General features: G+C 49.4%; 1 protein-coding gene across 2 annotated transcripts in view; it reads right to left on the bottom strand.

Annotated features, from left to right (window-relative positions):
* The window catches only part of GAB2 (GRB2 associated binding protein 2), a 102,044-nt gene that overhangs the window by 44,190 nt on the left and 32,449 nt on the right, over positions 1 to 25,405 (bottom strand). For both annotated transcript variants that reach the window (XR_008746752.1, XM_055801276.1), the window contains exon 2: positions 2,168 to 2,468. Coding sequence is in view for 1 of the 2 variants with exons in the window: in XM_055801276.1 (XP_055657251.1) it covers positions 2,168 to 2,468 (301 nt within the window). In the remaining variant the exon portion in view is untranslated. The remainder of the gene's footprint in view (positions 1 to 2,167; positions 2,469 to 25,405) is intronic.

Genomic DNA, 25,405 nt, shown 5'->3' with positions numbered 1-25,405 from the left:
AAAAGGAGGTTTAGTTAATTAATTGTTACAACTAGCATGGAGCTATTCTTGCCCACGATGGTTAGCTTTTACTCCCCTTTTTGGTGCATCCAATTACTGACTCATTCATTCTCCAAGGCAGAGGCCACAACAAGGCACAGAGGCTTGAGGATGAGGGGGTGAAAGTCTAAGAAATGCCAGATGTCCCAAGCTCTATTTTTACCCTGGAGCTGTCTTAATATCAAGCAAACTCCTCGTCTTCTCCTGTCCATCAACCCATGGCTTCAAGGAGGTGATGAAGAGGGAGCATAGCAGTTACAAATATTGCTATGAATTTTATTTCTCCCTCCAGCTGATCCATCATGAAGGATGGGTGATGGGCTTATGCATGCCAAGATGGACAAGACTCCTGACACCGATCATGATGCAACGATCCCTCGACCTCTCTGCCCAGCCTTGGGCCATGGGTCCTTCAAACAAGCATTATCTACTTTGGGAAATCAATGATTTATCTGCCTTTACTTAGCAGGGACGGTGAAGGAAAGGTGAGAGTGGGGTCACTGCTTCGGCGAGCACCAAAGCGAAGCAACATCCCTGAATAATTCATGCTCCCTTTTTTTCTGTGGCATCTGGACACATCTGCTGTGTTCACCATTGCAGGCTTTTTCTTGGCTTACTCAGAAAATCATACTTTGGCAGCTGGGTACTGTTTCAAGTGGGTACTTTCCCTACAGCATTAACGAGCTGTGATTTTGTTACAAATAGGGATTTTTGTTCCTCTTTTGCTGATGTCACTCCATGATCCTGCAGGGAATAGCGCTCGGATCTCTGCAGCCTGACGAGCCCTATGTGCCCTTTGGGACAAATGTACTTGCAAGCGGGAGATTGCTTTTCCTTTTGCTGCCCAGATTTATATTTCACTGAAGTCCCGTATCGATCCTGCTGCCGCTGGGCTGAAAGCTCATTTTACTAAATGGGAAGAAAAACAGTTGCCCCAGCTGAACGCACGCAAAATGGAAAATCCTGCAACAAACCAGCTCTTAAAAAAGGGGCCTGAACGATTTCGCTGAACCTCAAGGATGGCACTGCTGACATCGGAACGGGATGTAATTTATTTAGCCTGACCTTTCCCTGAAAGACCGCACTGGTGGCGTTATCAAGGACCCTTTCTACCACTTGTACACCCATTGCCAAGGTGACGTCCTGTTTCATGCGTCAGTCAGCAAAGATCGCATTCGCGCTGCTGTGATGCTTTGTTTGCTGTCCTGCCTGACAAGCTCTTGGCAGGGTTTCAGCTCCCGCGGATGGCAGCTGCTCTGCGAGGGACCAGAACAGATTCAAGCTGGACGTTGTTTTAGGGAGTTTTATGTAGACAGAGCATGGGACTGGACCATGGATAAGACGAAGCAAAGATGATGCTACTAGGTGTAATGGGACTGGCAGGTGACTGCAGCACTGCACCCCATGCTCACCCCCCATCCTGTCTCACTTGGGATTTATGTGACCCCTCGTGGTGCTGGGGAAGCAGAGGCAGCTCACCAGTGCTCGCCGCAGAGGCTTGCCAAAGCGCAGCTGAGCTTGGGTGGTTGAGCACGACTGGTGGAACAGGTCTCACTGCTGCGCAAAACCATCCAGTGTTTTCTTCTACCCTCCGAGAATTTTCCCAGCAGGTCCCTGGAGGAGATGGGGATGTTGGTGGGGAGGACGTGTCTGTCCTTCACATGAGAGCTTGTCAGCAGTGGGTACAATGGAAAGCAGGGAGGGACATGGTCCCAGTAAAGCTTCTCCACCACTCCACCAAGGGATTGAAACTTCTGAACAAGGGGGATTTTCACTGCTGGTTCCCACAACTCTCAAAGGGACTTTGGTGATGGATGAGGACACAGGCTGCAGCTACAAAAGTCCCCAGACCCCATCAGCTTCTTATGAGAGACTCAGAGGTCTACAGTTATGGGATGGAAAATGAATTAGGTGGCTCACAGGGGCAAAGCCTGCTCTGCTTCAGATGTCAAGTTAGGAAAGCTTCATGGATGTTTCCCACATGTCTGTCCATTTCCCACACCAGTCCTCCCAGCCTCATGGCGGGCTGCACCCCCCTCCCACAGGTCTGATCTGAAAAAGGAGCCAGGCCCCACTTGGAGGACAGGACAGGAGATGCTCTTGGCCACAGACATGGCTCTCACGGTACCTGTGTTCTCCTCGGACTGGTTGAAGCCACAGATCTGGCAGATGCTGCGAACCCATTTGTTCATGTCGTCCTCGGTCTCAGCCACCAGGTAGAAGGTCCTGTCAGTGGTCTTGATGTCAAAGATGTAGCTGTCTTGCAGTTCCTTCTTGTTGAAGGTCAGGCCTGCGTCCACTTGCTCGCAGAAATTGAGGTTGATCACACGCAAAGGTTTCTTGGAGTGGTCATTTTTGTAGTACTCCAGGACATCGGGGTCACCACTCATCCGACCGCTGCGCAGGACAAACCAGCGTTTCTTCCATGCCTGAAACCAAGAAGAGAGGAAGCATGAACCCCGTTACTCAAGTCACGAGGGCCAAGAAACCCTGGCCAGGCAGAAGGTGACACAGATGGACATGACACCCCGCTGCCCCAGGATGCTCTGGGATGCTGCTCAGGACATCCCTGCAAGAGGGGCATAGACGGCACAGACTCAGCTCAGTTCATCAGTTCAGTGCTCAAATCCCACTCGTTATCTGGGAGAATTATATACCAAAATATCATGGTAGCTTAAGAGGACCCCAAGAAGGGCTAGTCTTGAGGCTTAGAGCAACCTTGCTACTACCCTACAGCCCAGCCACACTACCAGGACCCAAATACCCTTCCCTCCTGGATGTGAGATAATCTGTGGGGTGACGTTACTGGCAGCTGCAGTGCCGAAATGCCTTCCAGCGGCTCAGAGGAGCTCTGACACTTCAGACAGAGCACCCTGGGTATCCTGCCCTTCAGAGAAACCCCTGAGAGCATCACAGCCTGTGTCTGCAGACACCAACCACGCCAATCTCATCTCTGTTTAAATGCCAGGATAGAAAGGCTAATAAAACCAATGGGGAATGGGTTTGGTCTTTTAAATATCAGGAATGATGCCAGGGAGACCCATGGAGAATCCAAGCTTCATTTGTTTTTCAGCATCTCCTGCTCCCCAGCATGCAGGAAACTCCTTAGAAAAGGAAAAGGTTATCATCGATTCTTCCAAGCACTGCTGACGGCAGCCCCCGGCCAAACCACCTGGGGAACGGACTCAGGGGCTTATGGTGTTTGAAGGAAACTGGCAAGATAAATGTCAACCATCATCCCTGGCACTGGGAGCTGCGGCCCCTCTGCTCTCCCCATGCCAAATGCAGTTGGAAGCTCCCACAGGAGGGGGAATAGCCACAACAAGAATGTGCCAAATGCTACAACTTATGTTACACAGAGAATCAAGAAGAATTGGGGGTGCGCTCTGCATGAGCATCCCAGTGGCTGCCGGAGGGATGCATGGGGTGAGGGACAACTTTGAGCTGCTCCCCATTGCAGAGCGATGCTGCCTTGCAGAGGGCTCAGCTCTCATGGCATATGGAGGGGAAGGAATATATCTAAGCTTAGTCCTTAAAACATCTGAGTTTGTTCAGGCTGCCTTTTAAGGCAGTGAAGGTCCAAGAGGCGCATGAACAGCATGGGCTGGATACAGCCCACATGGATGATGTGCGTTACCACCAGCGCTCCTGCACTGCCTGACACAGACCTCTGTTTGCACCAGAGGATGCCAAGGGAAGGGATGAGGTCTCCACTGTTCTGCCCCAGATGTGGACATTTGGGTTTTTAATGAGGTTTACCTTATTGGTTTTTTTTTTGTTTTGTTTAAATCACCAGTTTTGGGGTTCATATGATTGTGAGAGGCTGGGTCATGTGGAAGCACATGATGTCCCTAAGAAGGAAGAACAAACAGCCACAAACATCTTTAGTAACCCAAGAGAGGCAGCAAGATGAGCAGTGTGCTGGGACCTCCATGATGCTCCCCCGGAGGTGACCACAGTCCTGTGAGGCTTTGCATATTGGTGATGGGCATGTTCTAGATCTCAGCCAGTCAGCTGCACCAGGATCCCACAATTTTGGAAAATTTGGTGGCTGAAACAAGGGTAAGAAACTCCTGAATGATCTGATTCACACTGTACTTCTCAAAGGCTTAAAAATAGCTTTTGTTAGCATCTTTGTGATTTGTAACCAAATTAGTTTTGCGCTAATTCTCAAACTAGCTCCCCGTGCCAGGAAAGCAACTTCAGTGCAATCTTCTGAATGCAGTGGAGCAGCAAATTGCTTAGCAAGAGGACGTGCCAGACTGGCAGATTTTGGCTTCATCCAGGAGACACTCACCCACTTCTCATCAAAACGGCTGCTTTTAGATGGGGGAAAAAAAGCACACAGCAGAGCTGCATCCATCAGGGAGGGCGAAAACCTGGTAAAATTTACCAGGCAGTGGCAATAATTTGCTAGTCCATTGTCTCCAAATGGATCACCCAAATCATTGGGAAGCAAACCCACAAGCATTTTTTCTAGCTCTAGGTGGAAAATGTCCCATTAGCTTCTTCCTATTAACACTGAGCCATTTCTTTGCAGATACTTGGCAGGACTAAGGCATGGGCACGCATCAGTGAGCGCGTCTGAAAGAAGGTCGGGTTGTGCAACCACACAAACCACCACCTGAATGAAGACACATCCAACACCAGTTCTTGCTACTTGGCTCGTTGCTTTCCAACTGTTTGGAGTCAAGTCTTGCAACTTCCCTTCATGGCTGACAAGTTATATTAAAAAAACCAGAAAGTACAGAAACTGGACTCCAGAATGTAGAGCTTTCATGGAAAAAAATGGGAGGAAATGCTGCAAGCAAGGCTGGTGATGCTACCACAGTTTCCTTTTTTATTGCCATTGTGAGAGCCACAACTTCTCTAGTTCTCTTTACTCTGTCTGGTAGCAATGGAAAGCCCCTCACAGTCAATATTTGGCAAACAGCATAACACACGCGGTCTGGGTATTGGGTAAACCCTAACATATGATAGTCATGAAAGAACTGCTCTTGCCAGGACAAAATTTCTTGGGAAGCTTCAGGAGCTGGAGTATCACTGGAGGGTAGGACCATTGGACAGGGCAACAGCCCCAACCAACCTGGGATGACCACCCTGTCCACCTCTGCCTGGTGCTCTCCTAATGATAAAAAGTCACTGATGTTCTTCTGACCCAGAAAAACAGCTCAGGGAAGCAGCCTCTGGACAGCCTGTCGTGGACAGGCAGCTGCAGGCAGCACTGCTGGATCCCACTGCACATCCCCACAGCAGGACCAGACATTCCTGCCTCCTAAGATCAGCTGCTGAACCAGAGGAATACACACTGACCATTAGAACAGAATGGAAGGAAATAATAAAGAAATAGACAGGAACCTTCTTATTTTGTGGAGATTTTCCCCATTTCTTGGCATTTTTGAGCACTCAGCTCAGCAATCTTTTTAGTTCTTCCCTGTGGATTTGCCATGTCTCCATTAGGAAAAGGGCTCAACTTGTGTTTGCCAGGCTGGGGCTGCTCTTGGAGCATCTACTGGCCCTAACGGAGCTTGCTTCAACATATAGTGATATGTGGCAAAGGTTACGCAGCCTGCAGCATGCGGCCTGTCCTCCTGGGACATTCATTTCCCCATTCAAAGCTACCAATATCATCCAAACCTTCCACATTTAGGCTTCCCTAGAACATCACCTTCCTGCGAGAGGGTGATTTAAGGGTCTACTGACCACTGGCTGTGACAGCAGTAGGATGCATAGGATCCACATATGCATGGCAATCACAGACCATGCTAAACCAGAGGAGGATGCAAACTCCATGTGAACCTACACACTCTGTTTCCAAGTCCACCTTCTCCTGCCACGGGGCTCTGATGGCCAACACACATCTTCACCTGAATTTTCCTTCTCTCCTTAATTCTATTTCTTGCTGGCTCCTTTGAAGCCCCTGTTGCTGTCAGCCCACTCCTGCCAAAACACTGCGCCTCACCGGCATGTGGTGTGAGCCAAGGGCTGTGTTTGTTTAACAGCTTCACAACAGAGAGGGGCCAACAGTTTAACAGCCATAAAATGGTGCTTTTGCAGCACAAATTTCCAGCTGTGTGGTCCTTTGCCTGCATCAGGTTGCTTCACAGTTCAATTACAGCTGCTAAAAGGCCTTAATAACACTGAGGAATATTTTGACGCTTGGCAAGTACATCCTTTGAAGACCTGTTTGTTAAAAAAATCACCGATCATGCTGCCAGTGCAATGTAAATCCTCCCTGGATCGTGAGAACCATGACTGCTGCTTGATTGCTTTCCACCTCAACAGTTCCATGGCAAGTTAGAGTTTACAAAACAGACCCCTTTCCAGCTGGATGCTACCTGGAATTGGTTGTTTTGTGCGTTGGTGAGTTGGGTTGGCAGTGCTGCTGGGGTCACCGCCTGAGTGCACTTAGTGGGGATGCTCCGTGGGAGCTCAGGCAGTGGCTGGGATCCTTCCCATCCCCTCTGCTGGGTAAGAAACCAGCAGAGCTCAACTGGAGAGGTGGTTGCTCTTGAGCAACCGAGATACAATCATGGGAGATCTCCTGACCACACCACAGTGAGGTCCCTGTTGTCCCCTGAGGCTTTCCTGATGGTGTAATGCTGTGACAGAGGTGGTGTCATCAGTGCAGAGGGCTCAGATTGTCCCTTGTCAGACAATCTGGGGACTCCAAGTGTGTAATAACCAATTAAGGACAGGTGAGACAGAAACTTTATTAACTATGATCATAGTGAGACAGCATCTCCCCCTCTGCTCCGCTGCCAAGTAGTTACAGAGACCCAGCCTACATATTGTTTCAGAAAAAAAGAAAGAGGTGAGGAAAATAATAATTTCAATGTTAGCAAAGCCAGACATCCATCCCTGGGAAGCCTGCTAACTGCCACAATCCTAAGGAGTCAAACAGTAAATATACTGACAGTATGGAGAGATGCCTCTTGGTGGGACCTATGGAGTGGCCCACCCACTACTACCCTAGCGCAGAAGTGAGGAGCTGGAAACAGTCAGAGACTGTTAGCTCTTAGCTGAAATGAATGTTCTTTTAATTAGGATAAACTCCTGAGCCAGATCTCTGAAATCTTACATATGAATAACTGTACCACCATACACTTATAGCATATATAGGGGGCAGGGAAGGGCAGGGAAGGGCAGGGCAGGGCAGGGCAGGGCAGGGCAGGGCAGGGCAGGGCAGGGAAGGGAAGGGAAGGGAAGGGAAGGGAAGGGAAGGGAAGGGAAGGGAAGGGAAGGGAAGGGAAGGGAAAAGAGAAATAAATACATTTTTCTCAGGAAATCTCTCTGCCCTGTTCCTTCTTCCCCCACTGCCACCTTTGTGCCCGTAAGTGCAGCACACCACCAGTGTGAAATAAACCTTCCAAAATCTGATCTGACACAAACCACAGGATCTAATCCGAGCTGGCAGGCGGGATAAGCAACCTAGCTGTGACATCAGGCAAATTTTTCACACTGGGATGAAGCCAGGGTCTGAGTGATTCGAGCAGGAAACCCCACAGTGGGGCAAGCAGGCACTTGTGTCCCAGATTCGCCCACAGCCAGAGAAGTCCCATGTGTTGGATGGCTCCTGCCATGGCCCCACGGCCACCAGCCGACAGCAGGGATGCCTCCATGCCTGCAGAAAGCCCCAAGCTTGTCCTAGCCCCACATGACCCCAGTTTTCACCGTGCAGTACAGAATGGTCTTGCACCCCACCAAGCACGTTTGCCCTCCGGCTCCTGGTGCATCTGGTGTGGCAGGGGAGCTCACACTCCAGGAGCATGTGAGAAGGACCACAATGACTGGAAGGTTCTCACTGTTCTTCCCAGCCACTATGTCCTTGATGTCCCATCCCAGCTGCCACCACTTTAGCCATCCAGGCAAGATCATCCCTGGAAAAGGGGGATAGAGATGACAGGGGTATCCCGAGAGCAGATTTCGGGTGGCTTGGCTCACTCAGTGGTGTTATTATTTTTGCCATGCACAATGACGCTGACTGTAGCTGCTGGACTGTTACCCCACACTGGAGCTGACCCTGCCCTGGCCACCCCATCCCTGCTGCCCTGCACAAGGGACACAGTCCCCTGCTGCAGCCGGTGCTACCAGCATCGGGGAGTGAAGCCACATACGGGAGGATTGTAGAATAACCTATTGGTGACCTGTATAATAATGTTGTCTTCCTCTGTGTCCCTAGGGGCTTTTTATCTCATCTGATGGACAGAAGGATGCTGGTTTTATTATTCATGCAAGAACGCCTCTCCCCTCCCTGTGTAAGTGCTAACTCAATGGAAATGCGGCTTGGAAAATTTGCAAGCAGCAAGGAGGCCCCCCATGTCTGCTCAGGTAATGGTCCTGCTGGCTGACTGCCGCACAAAACCTCAATGTCCCTGAGCCCAAGAACAAACAGAAGCTCCCTGATCCCCCTCCTGCCCTTCCAGACCCTCCCCCCCCGGCTCTCCAGGCACCTTCTCCTTGCCCACTGCCCTCTCACAGCACCTTTTGACATGATGCTGAGAACAGACAGGTCCCAACCCCACTCCTCTCACCCTTCAAAGGGATGGAGACTGGTCCCTGCTAATCACATGTCTGCTGTGGCCGAGTTCACAGCGAGTTTGTTAGCAGCATTGCTCTGGGGGAGGCTTGATTGGCAGCGTTAATAACGCCGCACTGCAGCGGCAAGACCCTGCAGGGCACAGGAAACCTTGCTGGGGTACAAGGCAGCTCTTTCTCGGCTCGCTGGGGGGATCGAGGGAAGTAACAGCGATGCAAAAAAACCCCCAACCCAGCGTGTATCTCAGGCTGTCAACTGACCTTCCCTCCTGGGATTTTTTTTCCCCACTGTTGAAGGTATAATTAAGGTTCAGAGCACACACTGAATCGCTGCGTGCAAAATCCACCTGAGGGTGATGCAGCTGGCACGAGACTTCCCGCAATGAGCATCACTCATGACTGACTGAGAAAGGGTTTTAAGGAGGTGAGGCTCAAACACAGACTAAAACCTATTTGCAAGATCATTTAAAACCCCATAAGCTTCAAAAATGGCTCCTGCCTTCAGAGGTGTTTGCTACCAAGGAAGGAAGGAAGGGGTTGGGATGGCTTCAAGTTAAAAGTATGCTGGTGTGAGCTGGAGGACCTGCTCCCCACCACCACACTCTGTGAATGTGATGGGTGACAAAGCAGTGACACGAGGTGGAAAACATTTCCCTTCATATCTATTTTACAGGAGTTCTCCAGTTGGGAAGATTTCAGTAGCTCAGTGTTGCATGGTCAATCTTAGGAAAATAAAGATGTCTCTCTGGGACATGAGGGAGCTGATTGTGTTCCTGCTGGGATGATGGAGCACCTGATTAAGGATGGGATGGAAAAACAAAATGCGAAGTCATGAGGTTGTACTTACACCACCAGAAAAGCCGTGACAGTCTCAGAAAGAAGGACACAGGGAAACCCTGGGGTGGGCCAGGGGTGCTCCTGCCTAGAGAGTGTAGAGACGATGGAGCCAAACTCTACTGGGAGATGCATGGGGGCAGCATGAGAGGCAATGGGAAAGTCCCATTAGATGTAAGGAAAAGGCTTCACAATGAGTGGTGGGACAAAAAAAAACCCAATAGGTGGAGTGAAGTCCGTCCTTGGAGATATTAAAAACCTGCCTAGACAAGACCAGAAGCAATGCGATTTACTTTCAGAGTTGGCCCTAACTTCAAGCTGACCCCGCTTTGAGCAGGAGATTGGTTTGGAGACCTCCAAAGGTCCTTTCTGACCTGTTATCTCAAAATCTAAATTGCTTTTCCATAATTAGTCCAGCTTTCAGTCAGAAGTGTTGAACTTGCAGTACAGAGACGTGATGAAACTGCTCAGACCGCGAGCCCTGACGTGAGACGGGTGCAGCCACCCGGTGAACACCCGTCCTCAGCATTTAGCATGAGAAAGGGCAGCACCAGCATTTTCTAACTCTACTTGAGTAAAACAACCTTTTCTGGGTAATTCCTTCTGCTGAAAGCTGCAAGGCACCTTTGCAAGCAGGAAGGTGCTGGGAAAGCATGGGGTCCAAAGGAGCAAGATGGAGCCCAGCTCCAGCCCAACTCCTGCCCCAGGGCTGGCCACAAATGGTCCATGTGCAGGGCCTGACCGCGTCCCTGCTGCCGTGCCATGGATTTTGTTATCTGGAAGTATTTCCTGCAATTCAGCCTTGTTCTGTATTCCACTCTGTTATTCCTAGCTGAAATCGCTACCCCGGTCCCGCTGTGGCACACCCTTTGTGGGGGGACCAGAGCGGCACCCAAAGGAGGTGCAGGCAGGTGGGTGCCCCTGTGTGGGGACGGGCAGAGCCAGAGGCTCCCCAGGGATCTGCAGGACACCCGGAGAAGGGGTGAGATAACACCACCACCACCTCTTCCCCAAGCCCCCATCAGCCAACTCGAGAAAAACAGCACGGCAAAAAGGACCACATCCTACAAAAGCAACGCTGCAGGCAATACCCCCGGGGCCCTGAAGGGATTGCAGCGAGTCTCCAGCTGACTGTTTAGTCTGGGTCTGATCCAGAAGCCAGGGCCACTAAAGGGATTTTTCATCCTTGGCCTCAAGGTGCTTTGTTTTCGTCAACGCTGGTCCCAAGGGTGATTCCCAGCCCCTACATCTGCCCTGGCCGCATCCTGCCTCGATGCTGGAGCAAGCCACAGAGTGACAGCACTGCCGTATCGCCTCGCCAGGCATAAGCATGTGGCTCTGCCACACGAGCGATGAACTGAGCACAAAGCTGCATGGTCCTCATTCCCCACCATCACCACCACCGGGGCAGCACCATGGGGGCTGGCTTGCACCTTGCTGCCTCTTCAAAGGCTGACACGGACAAGGGGCTGCAGCCACCAAACAAGACAGTGCAGCAGCTTATTATGTGGTATTATATTTATCATATATCTTACGATACTATAGTTACATATATTTTAGATGATGTGCACGTCAAGACTATTGTTCTCAAGTCTGTTTGCCAAGCCCAGCCACCACGACTGACCACACTCAACTCTAAGGAGGTGAGCAAGAGCCGACCAACCCGCCGGGGTAAGTCAGCCCACGCCACGCAAGCATGCCAACAGTGACAGCAGAGTTTGCTTTTTCAACTTTGGGTTTCTGCAAGAAAAAGCAAACGGCTCAGAGATTTTTTTTCCCTCCTGAGACTTTGGTATCAGGCTCTGATAAGCGCTTTCCTGGCCATTACACAAGCAGGGCTGGACATGGGAATGTGTCATGAACAAATGACTCTTGAACATAGCATTTTGATAACTGAGTTTTTCTAGCTTTCTGGCCTCTGCAAGAGCAAAATAAATCCCACAGCACTGTCAGTGATTTCCCTTCCCTCGCCTCTAGCTTTGGGCTACCCCGAATTGCTATCCCAAGAAGAGGGATCTGCACCCAAAAGCCCCCACACAGTGCTGGCAGGGGCCATGGATCCTGGCCCAGACTTCCTCTGTGAACATAACACCAGTCTGCCCTCTCAAAACTCACTGCAGGGATGCTTTGCCCCATGAGCGCCCAGTGATGGGCTTCGTGAGAAAAAAGGCCGCTGCCCATCCCCCCTCTGCCTTCTCTTGGAGGTTGTGGCTGCTCTCCCACCCTGTGTCACCTTGCACCAGCCCTCTGCGATGTCCAGGAAGATGCTCAGGAGAGGATAAGGTTCACTTTCACTGAGCTTGGGCTTGACTCTGAGATATTTTCCAGGCAGGCAATTGCATTTTGGTGTGGTGGTTTTTTTTTGTCCCAAATCCATGAGCATCCACGAGCCCCAGAGGGAGATGGGGAAGGGTCCACTACAAGAAAAAGGTTTCCCAGCCAGTGAACCCTTTCCAAACCCTAAACACTGCTTGTGTTTCAAAGCAAAGCTGATTTAAAATAACGCTTTTGAACCAAGAAGAGATTTGAAAGAGCCAATTTGAAGCTTAGTTTCAATCATTTGGAGATAGGCATCCATGTCAGCTTTAGCAGTGAATACCATTATTAAACTGCTCTGCCTGCAACCTCTCAGGTGAAGGCAGATGGAAATACAGATGGACATAAAGGTGGACAACAGGAATGAGAGGTGTGTCAGGATGCTTCCCCCTTTCCTTGGCATGCTGCTTCCTTTGTTTAAAGGTTGCAGAAGAAGGCTCTTACATATTGAACCCCTCCCGAGATTACCAGTTTCTATGCACAGCAAAAATCACTGGATCCCCCGTTTGGTCTGAGATGATGAGCTGGAGGTATCGTGGCACTGAATATGATAGTAAAGTGTTGGGCAGTTTCTCCCATAATCTAAAGGACTGGTTTCCTGGTTTCTCTGGCTTGTAGCAGGATATTTGGGATAGGCTTGCCTTTCCAGGGATGATTTCTAATTTTAGAAAAATTCTGAAGCTCGTTAATTTTCAGCCAGTTTAATGAGCTGTCCCATTGTCTCCATGTGTAACTGCCTCCAGCTGGACAAATCTCTGCATGAGGGAGATGATGTGACAAAACTGCACTTGTTGAGCATGGTGGTGCCCAACTCCTCCTTTGTGAGAAAGACAGTTGCACCCTTGGCGTGTCGGTTGGGAGCAGAGCGAGGGGTATTGCAACTCCCCAAACTTCCACCTGGCACACAGGGATCGGCACAGGGTCCAGTCAGAAAAGGTTTTGCAGAGCTCGGGTTTGCTTTATGAAATGTACTCCTTCAAAACCCTCTGTTTTTACCTTCCCCAGCACATTCCTACAAACCCTCTGGAACATAACATCGGATCCCTGGGAATACCATGGAAATTGGGTATCCTCATGCCTTTACAAAATCTGGACCTTCATCTCTCCCTGCTGTAGCTTTTTTGTCAAGGAAACATTACGAGGGTAGCCCCAATGTGAGACGCTATCCAGATGTTATGGGAAACATCATTAGGTCAGAGATGCCAGACTGGAAGAGAAAAGGCAGATGAGGAAGGAAAGCAGCGAGCTAACCCAGCCAAGGCTACTCAAATCTGTGGCAGTGGTGCAGTCCTCTACCTTGCCTTCTGGCTGCCAAGCTAATAAATCAATTCCTTGATCCCTTGGCTACAATCATGCTGCCTCTATGTTTTTTTCCTTGAGGAAACTTTGCCTTTTTATGTCTAGTTCATGTCTAGCTGAGGTCAACTTGCACGTGTCTGCATGAGCTGTTTGCTCACAGCAACAATAAATTTTTGACACAAAAAAAAGTGCTCATCTCTAGGTATCGGTTCAGGTATTTAAGTGGCTTTGGTGCACCCAGGAGGATTCTCTTTCAGAGGAAACAAAGCCATTTATCCCTGTCCAAATGTGCTTTGGCTCTAGTGGGGATGCATATGTAGGGCTACTATGGGCCTGGACCACCGGGATGTCCTCCCATTGGTACCAGACCCAGAATACACCTTCTGCCCCCAAAATACAGGAGGTTCAACACCTTCAAGCAACTAATCTACTCTTGTGGAGGCAAGGCGCTTCCTTTTGACCATGATGAATGGTAGACTTTATGTCCCCATACAGATTATCTTCAAATAAACCCAAGTTTTTGTGAACAGGTTAAGATTAATCAAATTTGAGCAGAATTGCTGCAGCCTGAGCCAAACCCAGGCCTTTTGCAAAGTAAATGGTGAGAAAAGTGCATTCCTGGGACTTGGCACCAATCATACATTCAGTTCAGGCTTTATAAGACAGCCGGGAACTTTCTGGTGGGACTGTGGGGTGAATGAGAGAAGGCAATGGGAACACTTTTAGTCCAAAGAGTGAACAAGTATCTCATAAGTGGGTCAGGGGCAACCAGATAGGAAGACCAATGCATGCCCATTTCGGTGGCTTGGTGGTCCTCCTGTAGCCATCCCAGAGGAAAAACCACACAAACACATACGTGCACACCAGAAGCATATCAGATGATAATTTAGATGAAGGGGGAGGAGAAGCAGCCCTGTTGTGTCTGTGAACTACACAAAAATGAAGGAATTGGTCTGATTTGGCTCCTGTTGAACTCACAGTCTCCCAGATAAGCCTTTGCATCTCATGGTAGCTAGCTGAGCAGCATGGTCAGCATCACCACTGCTGGTACACAGCAGGCAACAAGGATGATCAAGGGTCTGGAACAGCTTCTCTGCAAGGAACTAGTGAGATAGCACCCCTCAGTCTGGAAAAGAGTCAGGATAGGAGAGACGCTGAGGAAACCATCAATGGCAAGGAGAGGGTGGTGGAGATGACCTACTCACTCTCACCTAATACAAGAATGATGGGACATCACAGGAAGGTAACGGGAGTCAGAGCACACGAAAGGATACCTTCCTTTGGGCAACACAGAACTGGCCCATGGGACTCCTTGCTGAAGGATATTCTGGAGGCATCAGGTTTAGCTGGCTCCAAGTGGAGACTGAGCAAGATCACGGAAACAAAATCCCCCAAAGGTTACTGAGTGCCATCATGTGCAGCAACGGAAAGCTGCACTGAAAACTGTTGACAACAGGGAAAATATTAGAAGGAGGGAATCTTCCCTAGGTGCCTACTTACTGGCCCCTGTGTAACATTCAGCACTAGATGGACTTGGCTGTGACCCTCTATGGATGTTAAATGTGCCAGGCTTGGAAGGAGCAAGGGAGACAGCATTGTCCGCACCGACCCTCGTGGCAGAGCCCACCCATCACAGCTTCACATGCTGCCCTGGCCCTGATCTGGGAAACATGGGCGCAGTTGGCATTTTGGCGAGACAGAGAGGCAGGAGGCTGTGAGGCCAAGCACATTAAATGTGGGCAAAAGTGAGAAGTGGAGCTGAAAGCTCCTATGAGAAAGGCATGGAGACCAGCGCCAATGGCACTCATTTACCTGTGGACGGTTTTTTCATGGCTTTATTGATTTTGAGACCTGTGGTTCATTCCTGCAGCTTAAAAGGACACCCTAACGAGTGGATTCCCTGGTGCTTCATAACGTATAAGCTCATGCAAAAGCCTTTCCTTAGTTAAAAGAGGATTTCTCTCCTCTTCCAGCTCACCCTTTTAGATGAAAGCTGTAGAGAGCTAATTATCTCATCTTGCTGTCAGGCCCCTCTGAAACCTGCTGAGGGATTTACTGGTTTCCAGGCGACACTCACAGAAGGCTCATGCACATCCAGATGCTGCCCAAGGCTCTGGATCAGCCGTGCCGAGCTCACATCCCCGACTGCTGCTGTCCTGGCACGCTCCGTGCTGGGGCACTTGGTCTCACGAGCCGGAGGGCAGTGGAGGATAACTCGGGGTGTGCGTGGGGACAACCCCAGATGTGCACAACAGAACATTCTGAATCTGACTCGTTGCACAGCTGGGTTGAGGGTGGCCAGCTAAAATACACAGAGTTCTGGTTTTAAACCTGCCACAGTGAGGTACATCTCTCCAGATGTCCCCAAGAGCCGAGACATCTGTCAGTGACAGCAGTCGGTTGGGGCTTGTGTTGAGTCCTCACAACTCTTCCATTCCCACAGCCCTGTGCCTACAGAAGGAAATTTTGTCCAGGTTCCCCCCCTTACCTGTATGAATCACAGACTCAGGCAGTCCAGGCCTCCTGAGGTCCCTTCCAACCTGAATTATTCAATGATCCTATGACCATAAACAGATTTTTTCTATAGCGCAGGCTCTTAATTAACTGCACATTTATGTCCATATGGGCCCCAGTAACCGCTCGTTGGTCCTCATGTATAGCCACCATCTCCAGAAAGAAAAAGCAAGGAGGTGGTTGCTCCCAATCTGTCACTTTGTGCGAAGGGCTTTTGTGATGCCTTTTTCCACTAGACTGGAGTGTCCTTAGCATGCTTGAGGGTAGAAAATATCACAATCATCGGCGTACTCCAACCTTTCAACTCTTCCAAAAAGCTCACCAGCTGCCAGGCTAAGCATTTTCTGTGCTGAACACCACTTCTTGAATACTTTCATGTTCCCTTTCTTCCTCTTTGGCATCGACATTAGTAGCCAGCTACTCTGACATGTTTTGCCATTGCAGTATATAAGGAAAAATAAATGCACCTCCTATTCCTTCATTTAGACATCGAGGGTCACTAGCTGTTTCTGCCGCAGCCGCAACTCACGTCAGGAGCTGCTCATGCGGTTTCTTTCTACTAAACCCAGCAACCCCTGCATTTGGTGATTCACTGCCCCTTTCCGTAGGGACAATCTTAATTTCTCCTCCTTTGATGTACAATTTTGCATCGGGCTGTCTTCTAACACACTTTTTTTCAAATGGGCTCTGCTTGCCAAGTGATCCAGACTGCCCCATCTGATGAATTTGTCTTCAACATTTACCGTTCCATTACCCTTTGTGCCACCGGCAGCTTCTCCCCGCAGGAGCCATCGGATCCGCTTCACTTAGAGAAATGCTGAGACCTAGAATTAATCCTTGAAAAACGGCACAAAGAAAAGCCACATCTGAAGGTGACATCCTTCTGGGATGTGTCAGGTTTTAATTCACTTGCCTCGTGCTTGAGGCTGCCCTCGCTACCCTAGAGCTGACCTGCCATTAACAACTGTGGGCTCCACCACTTGGCCCAGGATTGATGTTGGGCATTGAGCTCCCACTGACTAGGGAGTCTCTTCTGAATATTTCTTCTGCCTTCTGGATTGGAAGTAACTCCCTTATTCAGGATTAACCTAATCCCTTTCTCCCTGTATCTGGAAAGCTGTTGTTTTGTTTTTCCATGCTTTGGTAGAAAGGTGAGAAGACTGCTACTTCCAGGACCTCCACAAGCTTCCCTGCAGGAACTTTGCATACAGCTCTGCTCACCTTTTCCTCATATACCTGATTTTCAAATCTCTCCATTGTTCTTCATCACTGACTCCTGAAAATTAAGGGGAAGTGGCCACTGAGAGTTTTAGCTGAAGCAGAAGGCTTTAGGAGAGGCAGTCTCCAGAGACCATCCACACAGAATTTGGAAGAGAGCAAGGAAAGTCCTGGTCATCCTCGTGGGAAGAGACCTTCTCCAGAAGGTAGCACCTCAAAAGCAGATGGCTAGGATCTGAGGGATGCTGTGACAGTGTACAACTATGCACTGGAAGAGTCCATCATGGCCTTCAGGAACAGCAGTCAACATGGTGCTGGCACTTTATTAACCGCATGTCTGCCCCAGCCTTTGTCTTCTGCCAGCAAGCAAAGCCTGGGGAAGATATTCCTGACCACAAATAGTCTGTTTGGCTTTGGGAACTCAAGTGCAGAATAAGTCACTTGACAAACAATAGTATGGTTTAGTCAACATAGATGAGAAGATCAAATTGATGAGAAGACGGCCTGTTCAAAGATAACATACTCCTAATGCATATTCATGTCACTATTGTTTCCTAAAATCAGAGCCTACAGAAGCCCTTGCAATAGTTTATTTGTGATGCTACAGGGTTCCTGGCTGTTCCTACTTCCTGCACGACCAACAACACAGTGAGAACATCAAATACTCTGACTGACCTGAAGGATGCCCACAAATCTGGCTGAACAGGGCAGAAAAATAGCCCGGGGTCATGGTAAGAGATTGCCTTGTTTAAAGACTTCTGTAAACCCAAGAAAGTCAAAGGGGAATAAATCAGCTGAGGTGCTGAAAACCACTTTACAACAGCTGAGAAGCTACTGGATGAACAGGACTGTGTAGCGTGACCTCTGTGGATTAGCCTTTTCTCCTTAAATTTAAATTATTCCATTAGAAGTGGCTGCAGTCAGACACGACTGAGGTAGTCTGCTGTTCCCCCTGACTGATCACACAAGCCTCGTCTCTTTGGAAACTCAGCTGGAAGCCCAGCTTGAAGCCCACGTGCTTCAGACTTCAGAGGAGTGGACAGGAGGGTGGTTTCTAATTCCACACCACCACCGCCACCCCACAGCAGCTCCGCCATCTGCTTGTTAATGTGTGTTGAAAAGCTGTTAACAACACTTACAAATTAGCTCTGTTTTGGCCTGATGGCACGGATACACTCACGGGTGGAGAATGATGCCCACCACCTCTCCCTCCACTGGAATCCCAACGGCCACTGACCCAGCTGCTGACCCTGTCAACAGCTGAAAAGCCTTTCCAAAAGCGGCAAACCTCTCTCCTTTCATGTATTATTAAAATCCTCACTGGTTAATTTATTAGGGTACTCTGCGCTGGGAAAAATGACCTCTTTGTTGACCCACTTAAACATGCTCCGCTCCAACACAAAACCGTCAGAAGGGCTAAGGGGAGAGCCGGGGAACTTGTGCGCAGACTGATGTCCTTTGTCTCAACAAGACAGCTCCAGGATGGATGTGCTGGGACTCCCTGGCACGAGAGCAAAGGGCTAGACACAAGCCTTCACAGACCAAACCACAAAGGAAACATTCAGCCCCTACGCCACACGGACACAGCCAGAGAAACAAGACTCCTTGGTCCTCCTTCCTACGCAGCTCTCCTCCCTCCCTCAACCTGTGGGTTTGGGGAAGAAACCTTGCCTCCGTCCCGTGCCGGCTCCTATAAAAGTGCAAATGGAAAACGTGACGATGGGTGGTGGACAAACCCATCCACACATTCTGGGAATCACCATGCTCATGAGACAGCAAAGGCGCATCCTGGACATCCTCCAGGTGAAGGTGTCCAGGCCTGCGCCAGGACTGCCCTCTTCTCTGGGTTTCTCCAGCAAGGGAATCACTAGATTTGCTCCACAGCAATCCCCGATGCAAAATTGTATGGGGTGTGGAGCACTGCAGGGCAAAACTGGATAAGCCAAACTGACAGCGTAAACAGCACTCAGCACCAAAAGCAGCCCTGTAAGTGAAATGAGCAGGATTAGCTGTCATTAGGTCTTGTTTTTCCATTAGTGTCATAAAGATTAAGCTGCTCTCCTCCCATAAAGGTGGCCAGCAAGGCGCTCAGAGCCTACAGGACTCTCAGGCTATTAGACAGGACACAAAAGCTCCGTTTGCTTCATCATCACTGAGAAAGTGCCTGGAAAGTGCAGTGAGGACAAAAAGACTCTGCAAGGTGCCTTCGGACCTTGGCGGGGGTGGGTGGTTTGGGAGCTCCATCCCATGCCCTGCTCCTTGCCCTGACTATCACACCACATTCCTGCTGTTTTAAAGCCGGAATGCTGTGTGCTGGGGCTTGTTCTCGGTGATGCTCTTTATCTCAAGCAAATGGGCTGCTAATTAACTTTGATACTAAGGGCACATCTAAAGGGGGTACACACCTAAACAGTGTGCCCTTTAGAATTTCACCCCTTAGGAGAAGACCTGGAGAGAGACCTTGGAGATAGACATGAAACACATTAATCCCTGCCTATTCTTAGCTTCATAAAGCTCATATATCCTGGGTGTTAGATGAGATAAAATACACAGAATGGGACTGAATAAACTGCAGCAGAAAGCTGAATGCGAGATCGGGAGGTAGGAGTCTGTGAGATCTGATGCTGCAGCTGCCATTAATCTGTCAAAAACCCTTGGAGAAAGAGCTTTTACCCTTGTTGTGCCACAGTCTTCCAGGTGCCAAATGAAGACCCAATCTCAGATGGATGTTACAACAAAAAAACGACTGCGTTGCTATCTGCAAAAGTACTTTGGGGGTGGAAACTGTAGTTATGTGATGGGTGTGGAGTAATTTTTCTGCCCGCAACCATCCTGCAAACTGAGAGGTAGAAAACAGCGCGTGGGAACCTGAACCTGCAGCAAAGAGGGGTGGAAAGAGCAGGAACCAATGAGTCTTATTGCAGCATGTGTTAATCATCCCTCTAGAAAAGGGACTGGGATGGGGGTGGAGGACTTGGCAGCTGGGGGAAATGAGGGGTCCGAGACGTATTTGTAATGCTAACTCACATCTGGGATCAATCCTGGGATGGGAACACAGTGTCTGGCCCAGGCAGGCCAGAAGTGAATGTTCTTTGTGGCCAACCTGCATGAAGGACCTGACCTGCTGAGCCAAGCGTGGCCTTCAGAGCCCCTGGGGCTGTGGACTGCTGTAGATGCTTTCCAAAGGGAGTGGAGAGTTTCTCTGCATGATTTACTTGGATGCTGAGAGGACCGCCCTGCAGAGGCTGCCAGGAAGAACAAGTCCAACTCTCACTGGGAGCCCTCATCCCTGAATCCTTCGGTGAGACAAGCTGAGCTGGTAGCCTGGTGGCTCAGGCAGGTGTACAGTGAAGCTGAAAGATGTTTTCCCCTCCACTTTGGGATGCTGAGCCTCCACCCCAGCCTTTCTTAATTCAGGTTTTCCTGCTTAGCTGATCCCACTCACGCGTCTCTCCCACCAGTATAACCCACTGTACTTCAGTGCAGTTATCCCTGGCTCACAGCACCGAGGTGTGGGCATGGGCACACAGGCACGCCACAATCAGGGATTGTACCTGCAGGCACTGTGATAGAGTCACCATATTCCTGTGCAGCAGTTTGCAAACTCCTTTGGAGACCGTTCACCTTTAGAAACCAACATTACTAAAATCTGGACTCTCTTTGGCCATGCTGGAGGATGAGGATACACAGGGTACGTGGCTTTCCTGCCCCAGCTTGCATAGGCTGTTTGGTTTGGGAAAGACAGGGAGTCTGTGCTGGGTTAAAATACCCCAGATTCCTTTGCTGGGTGTTTCCAAGTACATATATATGTATATATATCCTGCAGTATGCAAGAGGGCTTTGCTTTTTCTGTGAGCTTCATAAATCCACCAAGCATCCCTGCACTCCCAGTCCAGCCTAATGCTGCCCCACCACGCTGCTGCAGGTGGTTTGTGTTGACTCTATGGGTGCCCTTTGCAAGCTCAAGTGGTTTCTGCAGCTGAGTAAATAGGAGAGAAGCCTGTCGTGGATCCCTGCCCTGTCTACACGTGGCCTCCTCGCCCTCCCACCAGCAAGGATGAGCAATGAAGACCCTGCTGGGCTCTCCACCCTGAGCAAACATTGGAGAACGGCTCTCCTTCCTGGCAAGGGTGGGCTCCACGTGTAGCCCAGGTGCTCCTGATGGCTGCTCTTAGCATCCAGGGGTGCAGAAGAAGTCCTATGCCAAGCCAAGGATGTCTCCTTGCTTCAGCCAGCAAGGTCAAGTGACAGATCATAGCAGCAGGGGCATGGAAGAATGAAGGCTGGGGAGATGTCAGCAGGACCAGGCTGGGCTTCAAAAGTTGTACCATGTCTAGAGATAAGGCTTATTAGTGCTTTTTTTTCTACGGGGGAAAGCATCTCCTCCCTGCATAGATGAGTTGGCGCTGCAGGTCTGCAGAGGGGTTTGAGCCTGGCAAAGCTCAGTTTCCATCTTCACCAAGGAGAAAACAGGAGGGGTAAGCCCAGGGAAGGGCCATCAGACAGGCAGCCACTGACATCCACAAAGAGCAGTCCTATATTAGCTGATCCGTGGGTTCAGCCAAAGGGCCATGGGGCCACCTCCAGCCTGCACTCAGGCAAACAAGGCAAGGAAGGCATCTAGACCCCACGGAACCCAGCACCTCTTCTGGCTTCATATGCCACAGGCACCTGGGTTTTCTATCCCTCGTTTGGTTTTCTGCAAAGACGGCACCTCCTGCAACACCAACAGGGCCAGGTGCCCCGATCCCAGGAAAACATCAATAAACTGGAGGAAATTCAGAGAAGAACAAAGCAAAATATTATTACGGAGTCAGAGAGACTGACTTTCTGAGCTAATGTGTTTAGCTTGGCTTAACGGCAGCTTAGCAGGGGCTTGGCAACTCAACTGTCTGCAAATATTTGAAGGGTGTAAACACCAAGGACAAGAGGGAAATCACCGAGAGGGTTTTACAGAGCAGGATGACAGGAATGAAGTGAAGGCACTAACCCACCATGATTGCTAACTGGGGCTTAGGTCTCTCCATGTACAATTTGTTCAAGCTCCTTCATCTTATAGCTGCTCTATAGGTAGCATCTGCTGCGCTGCAATGGGACGCACAACCCTTACATTGGGTTTCATCTCTGTGGATGCCGACAAGGGGAGGGTTTCAGATGTTGGTGTGATTTTAAGCTCACCAGAGCAAGGTCAAGTGGTATCTAACACCACACAGCCTTGCTCCCAGCAGGTCTTCAGGCTGCTCAACAAGCACATTTCCCACCTACAACCTGTTTTTCTCTTTGAGTACCACCAGCTTCAAGTCTAAAGCACAGGGATGAGTGATGATTTTTAGTGGAAACCTCAGAAGCATAGACATGGCAAGGAATATTTTGCTAATCTGTATCAATTCTGCAAAATTATTTACCTGGGGAAAACATCCTTCAAGCCTCCCTTCAAGCCCCTGAAACACTTAATTTTAGCATTTCGTAACTATGTTTGTATTTTTCAGTTCAAAGTAACACTTACTTTCCAATGGGAAGGGTTAAAACAATAGTTCCAAATAAAAATATTTAATTTACAGTCAAGAGAAATATTTATTCATCTTTCAAGCAAATTCCTCCTTCAGCTTCGTAGAACTGCCAGAGAAACCCACTAAAATAAGCCATTATGTCTTATAAGGTGACTCCGAACTGTTTTGACTCCCTGTAGTGATGTCGCTAAACCCCAGACGAGAAGGATATATCCCAGTAGGCACAAAAAAGTTGCTTACGGAAGGGAAGATTCAAATTTAGAGTGGCTGCCTATCTATAAATAGTCTGCAGAACTAAAATACATTCCACTTTGGCCTCACAAACACTCCTGCCTTTTATAGTTGAACCAAATATTTGGTTTCTATAGTTATAACCGTGAGTACCCAGTGGTCTTTATTTTTAATCTGTACAGTGTTTGCATGAAAAGCAGGTCGGTGGTTTGTGGGGACCTCGGTGGAGTCTGGACCACAGGTGCATCATTAAAAATAAACCTGTGAACAGCACAAAAAGCTCTCCCTGAAGCATCCAAACGCACCGAGGTTTGCTTGTAAACAGCATTTGGCTTTTAGATGCTGCACTAAGTGCGCCAAGAGTGAAAAAGGCCAAGGAACTGGTGATTGCTAATATAATAATGAGGCTCTGTCCTACTAATCTGATGTTCTCAAAGCACTTTGCAAGCATTAATCATCCTCCCAGTGGGGCAGGTTGGGGATCATCACTCTGAGCACGTTACACGGCACAGGGCAGCTGGGGAAGAGCTGTGCATGGCCTAAAAGATCAGGGATGTCCAAGGAGGGAGGGTCTTGGGCTGCTTTCTCTCTCTCTCTCTCCCTCTCTCTCTCTCTCTCTCTATTTTAAAAAGTCACGGCTGCCTCCCAGAAACTTGCCTTCAGAGGGGCCTATTTATCTCTCTGACAGCAACACACATGGAAGCCCTACTATTCAGCGTTTAATAAATCAAATACCCATCCACCAGCATTACTGATGGAAGGAAAAGGGAATTAAAGGTATTAAAGGTGACCTGCTTGGCTTGGAGATCATAGGATGCTTCTCCATCCACTTACAATAATTTAAGGTCATTAAATCCTGTTCGTAAGAACTAAACAGTTTTCAGTTATCTTCGTGTCCTACCTTAGAGGGGATCTTGGTAGGAAGCTGGGCTTCCCAAGGGATGCCTGGAGGTGATGGTGCAGACCGAATGTCTCTGTCCTCCCAAGCAGCAAGCCTGCAAACCCAGTCCTGTGCACAGGCAGTGCTTTCACCCCAAAACACCTAAAGTCAGCTTCTTAGCAAAGCCACAGCTGTTTCACTTAACAGATCTGAATTTATTATCACACTGGACATGACAAGAGGATGACGGGGCAGCAAGAGTGACAGGTAAATCAGCCCAATCTCAGTGTCAGCAGGGCTGGGCTCACACTGGCCAGCCAAGGACCTGTGCCCCCGGCTCATGCTCAGGATCGAAGGACATCCTCATCCCACAATCTGTATTGTCTTCTGGCAGGAGATGCGACTCACACTTGCTGATGTACATGTGGCACGTTCCTGATGGGCTGATGGGACATCTACGTGCCAGCCAGTTGTGTGAAGCTGTGTCCACCTGGGATGAATGCCCATTTCAGCTGCCCTACACAGCTACAGAAATGTAAGGGAAAGCCACATTGGGCAAAAAGCACCTGGAAATCACAGGGATTTATTATGAGAGGGAGAATCTTTCAAATTGCCCCAAAAGGGCAAGTTTCTGTGTAACACATGCAGTCCCGACCTCTTGCTCTCTTGGAGCAAAAGAGTTTTGAATTATCCTAGGCTGGAGCTGTCTGCACGGTGCTGGATGTGAAGCACGGGAAAGTATGGGGGGAAAGAGCTGGTACAAGCTTGTGGCAGGGGGGCTGAAGACATCTGACCGCATCTGCTCGTGGGAGGAGAGTAGCCACTGCTCCCTCCCTTAAATTCATCCAGGAGCAACATGGAAGTTCCAGGTGAGATTAAAACCCCTTTCCCCAGTTTTTTTTTACTCATGCAGTGCTCTGGGAAGAATTCAACCTGCATATTTTGCTCAGCAAAGAGTGTCTAGGCATGGCCACCACCCTGCACTCTCCCAGACCTGACTCTTAGCCCTTGCTTCAAGGCAGAACCACTGGAAGAACCTCATTGCCACGCTGTGGGCAGGATGCCTATTGGCTGGAGTGGGACATCTCCGAAGATGTGACAATGGTGCATGGACCTCTTCAATGCCTGGAGCCAGGCTTTCAACTTTCCATAATAAAAACGTTAATTTGCCAACATTAGGGTACCACAGAGATGCTCTCCTAAAAGGCAGAGGTAGCACCAGGTTCACCGGGGTGCTATTGTGCAGCCTGGAGCGCTTGTGCTCCCTGAGATGCTGTGGAGATGCCACCCCCCTCCGCGATGGCACAGAGCTTTAAAACCCTCTGAGAGCAGTGCATTTGCCTCGGGAGCTAACGAGGCTCTGACATGTTGCTCGTTAGCGTGTCGCTACCTGCAAACAGCATGTCTTTGGCTTCTGGCATCCCTCCCTCCTCTTCTCTGCGGCATTAAAATGCCTTGCACTTGCTGTGTCACTGATTTCCAAACCTGCGGTCACTCCGCAATATTGATATTCTTGTATTTACTGGCAGCCATCTCGCAGCTGCGTGGAACAGGCCTATAGTAAATTGCTCCTGTGATTTAATTACCCCATTGGATTCCTGATGCATTCGCAAGCAGTGGTGGGAAGCTAAATGTCACCGCATCAAGCCAGTGCTGCTGTTTTGGAGCCAAACACTGAACCCCATCCCTGGCTGGGACAGCCTCAGCTTGCCTTGGCGGTAAAACCTGATGTGTTCTGGGCTGCTTGGGGGGGCATAAGATGGCTGTGTGCTTGGCCCAGTGGCCATGAGTGGCTCTGCCAATCCACGCTCATGTCTTTAGGGGCAATTCTTACATCGTGGTGGAAGTGATTTTCTCATCTGTAGGCTCACAGAAATGCACAGTGGTTCCAGGCCGGGACACTGATCCCATTAGGGGCTACAAAGCAAGACATATGCTCAGAGTTTGCTATGCGCAACAAACCCCATTCCAAACCCACTTCTTGCAAAAAGTACCCTGTTCACCCCCTTTCACCTCTTACAGCGTC

This window comes from Falco peregrinus, chromosome 4, assembly GCF_023634155.1.
Source record: "Falco peregrinus isolate bFalPer1 chromosome 4, bFalPer1.pri, whole genome shotgun sequence".
Taxonomy (NCBI): Eukaryota; Metazoa; Chordata; class Aves; order Falconiformes; family Falconidae; genus Falco; species Falco peregrinus.
This window is presented reverse-complemented; position numbering and strand designations above follow the sequence as displayed.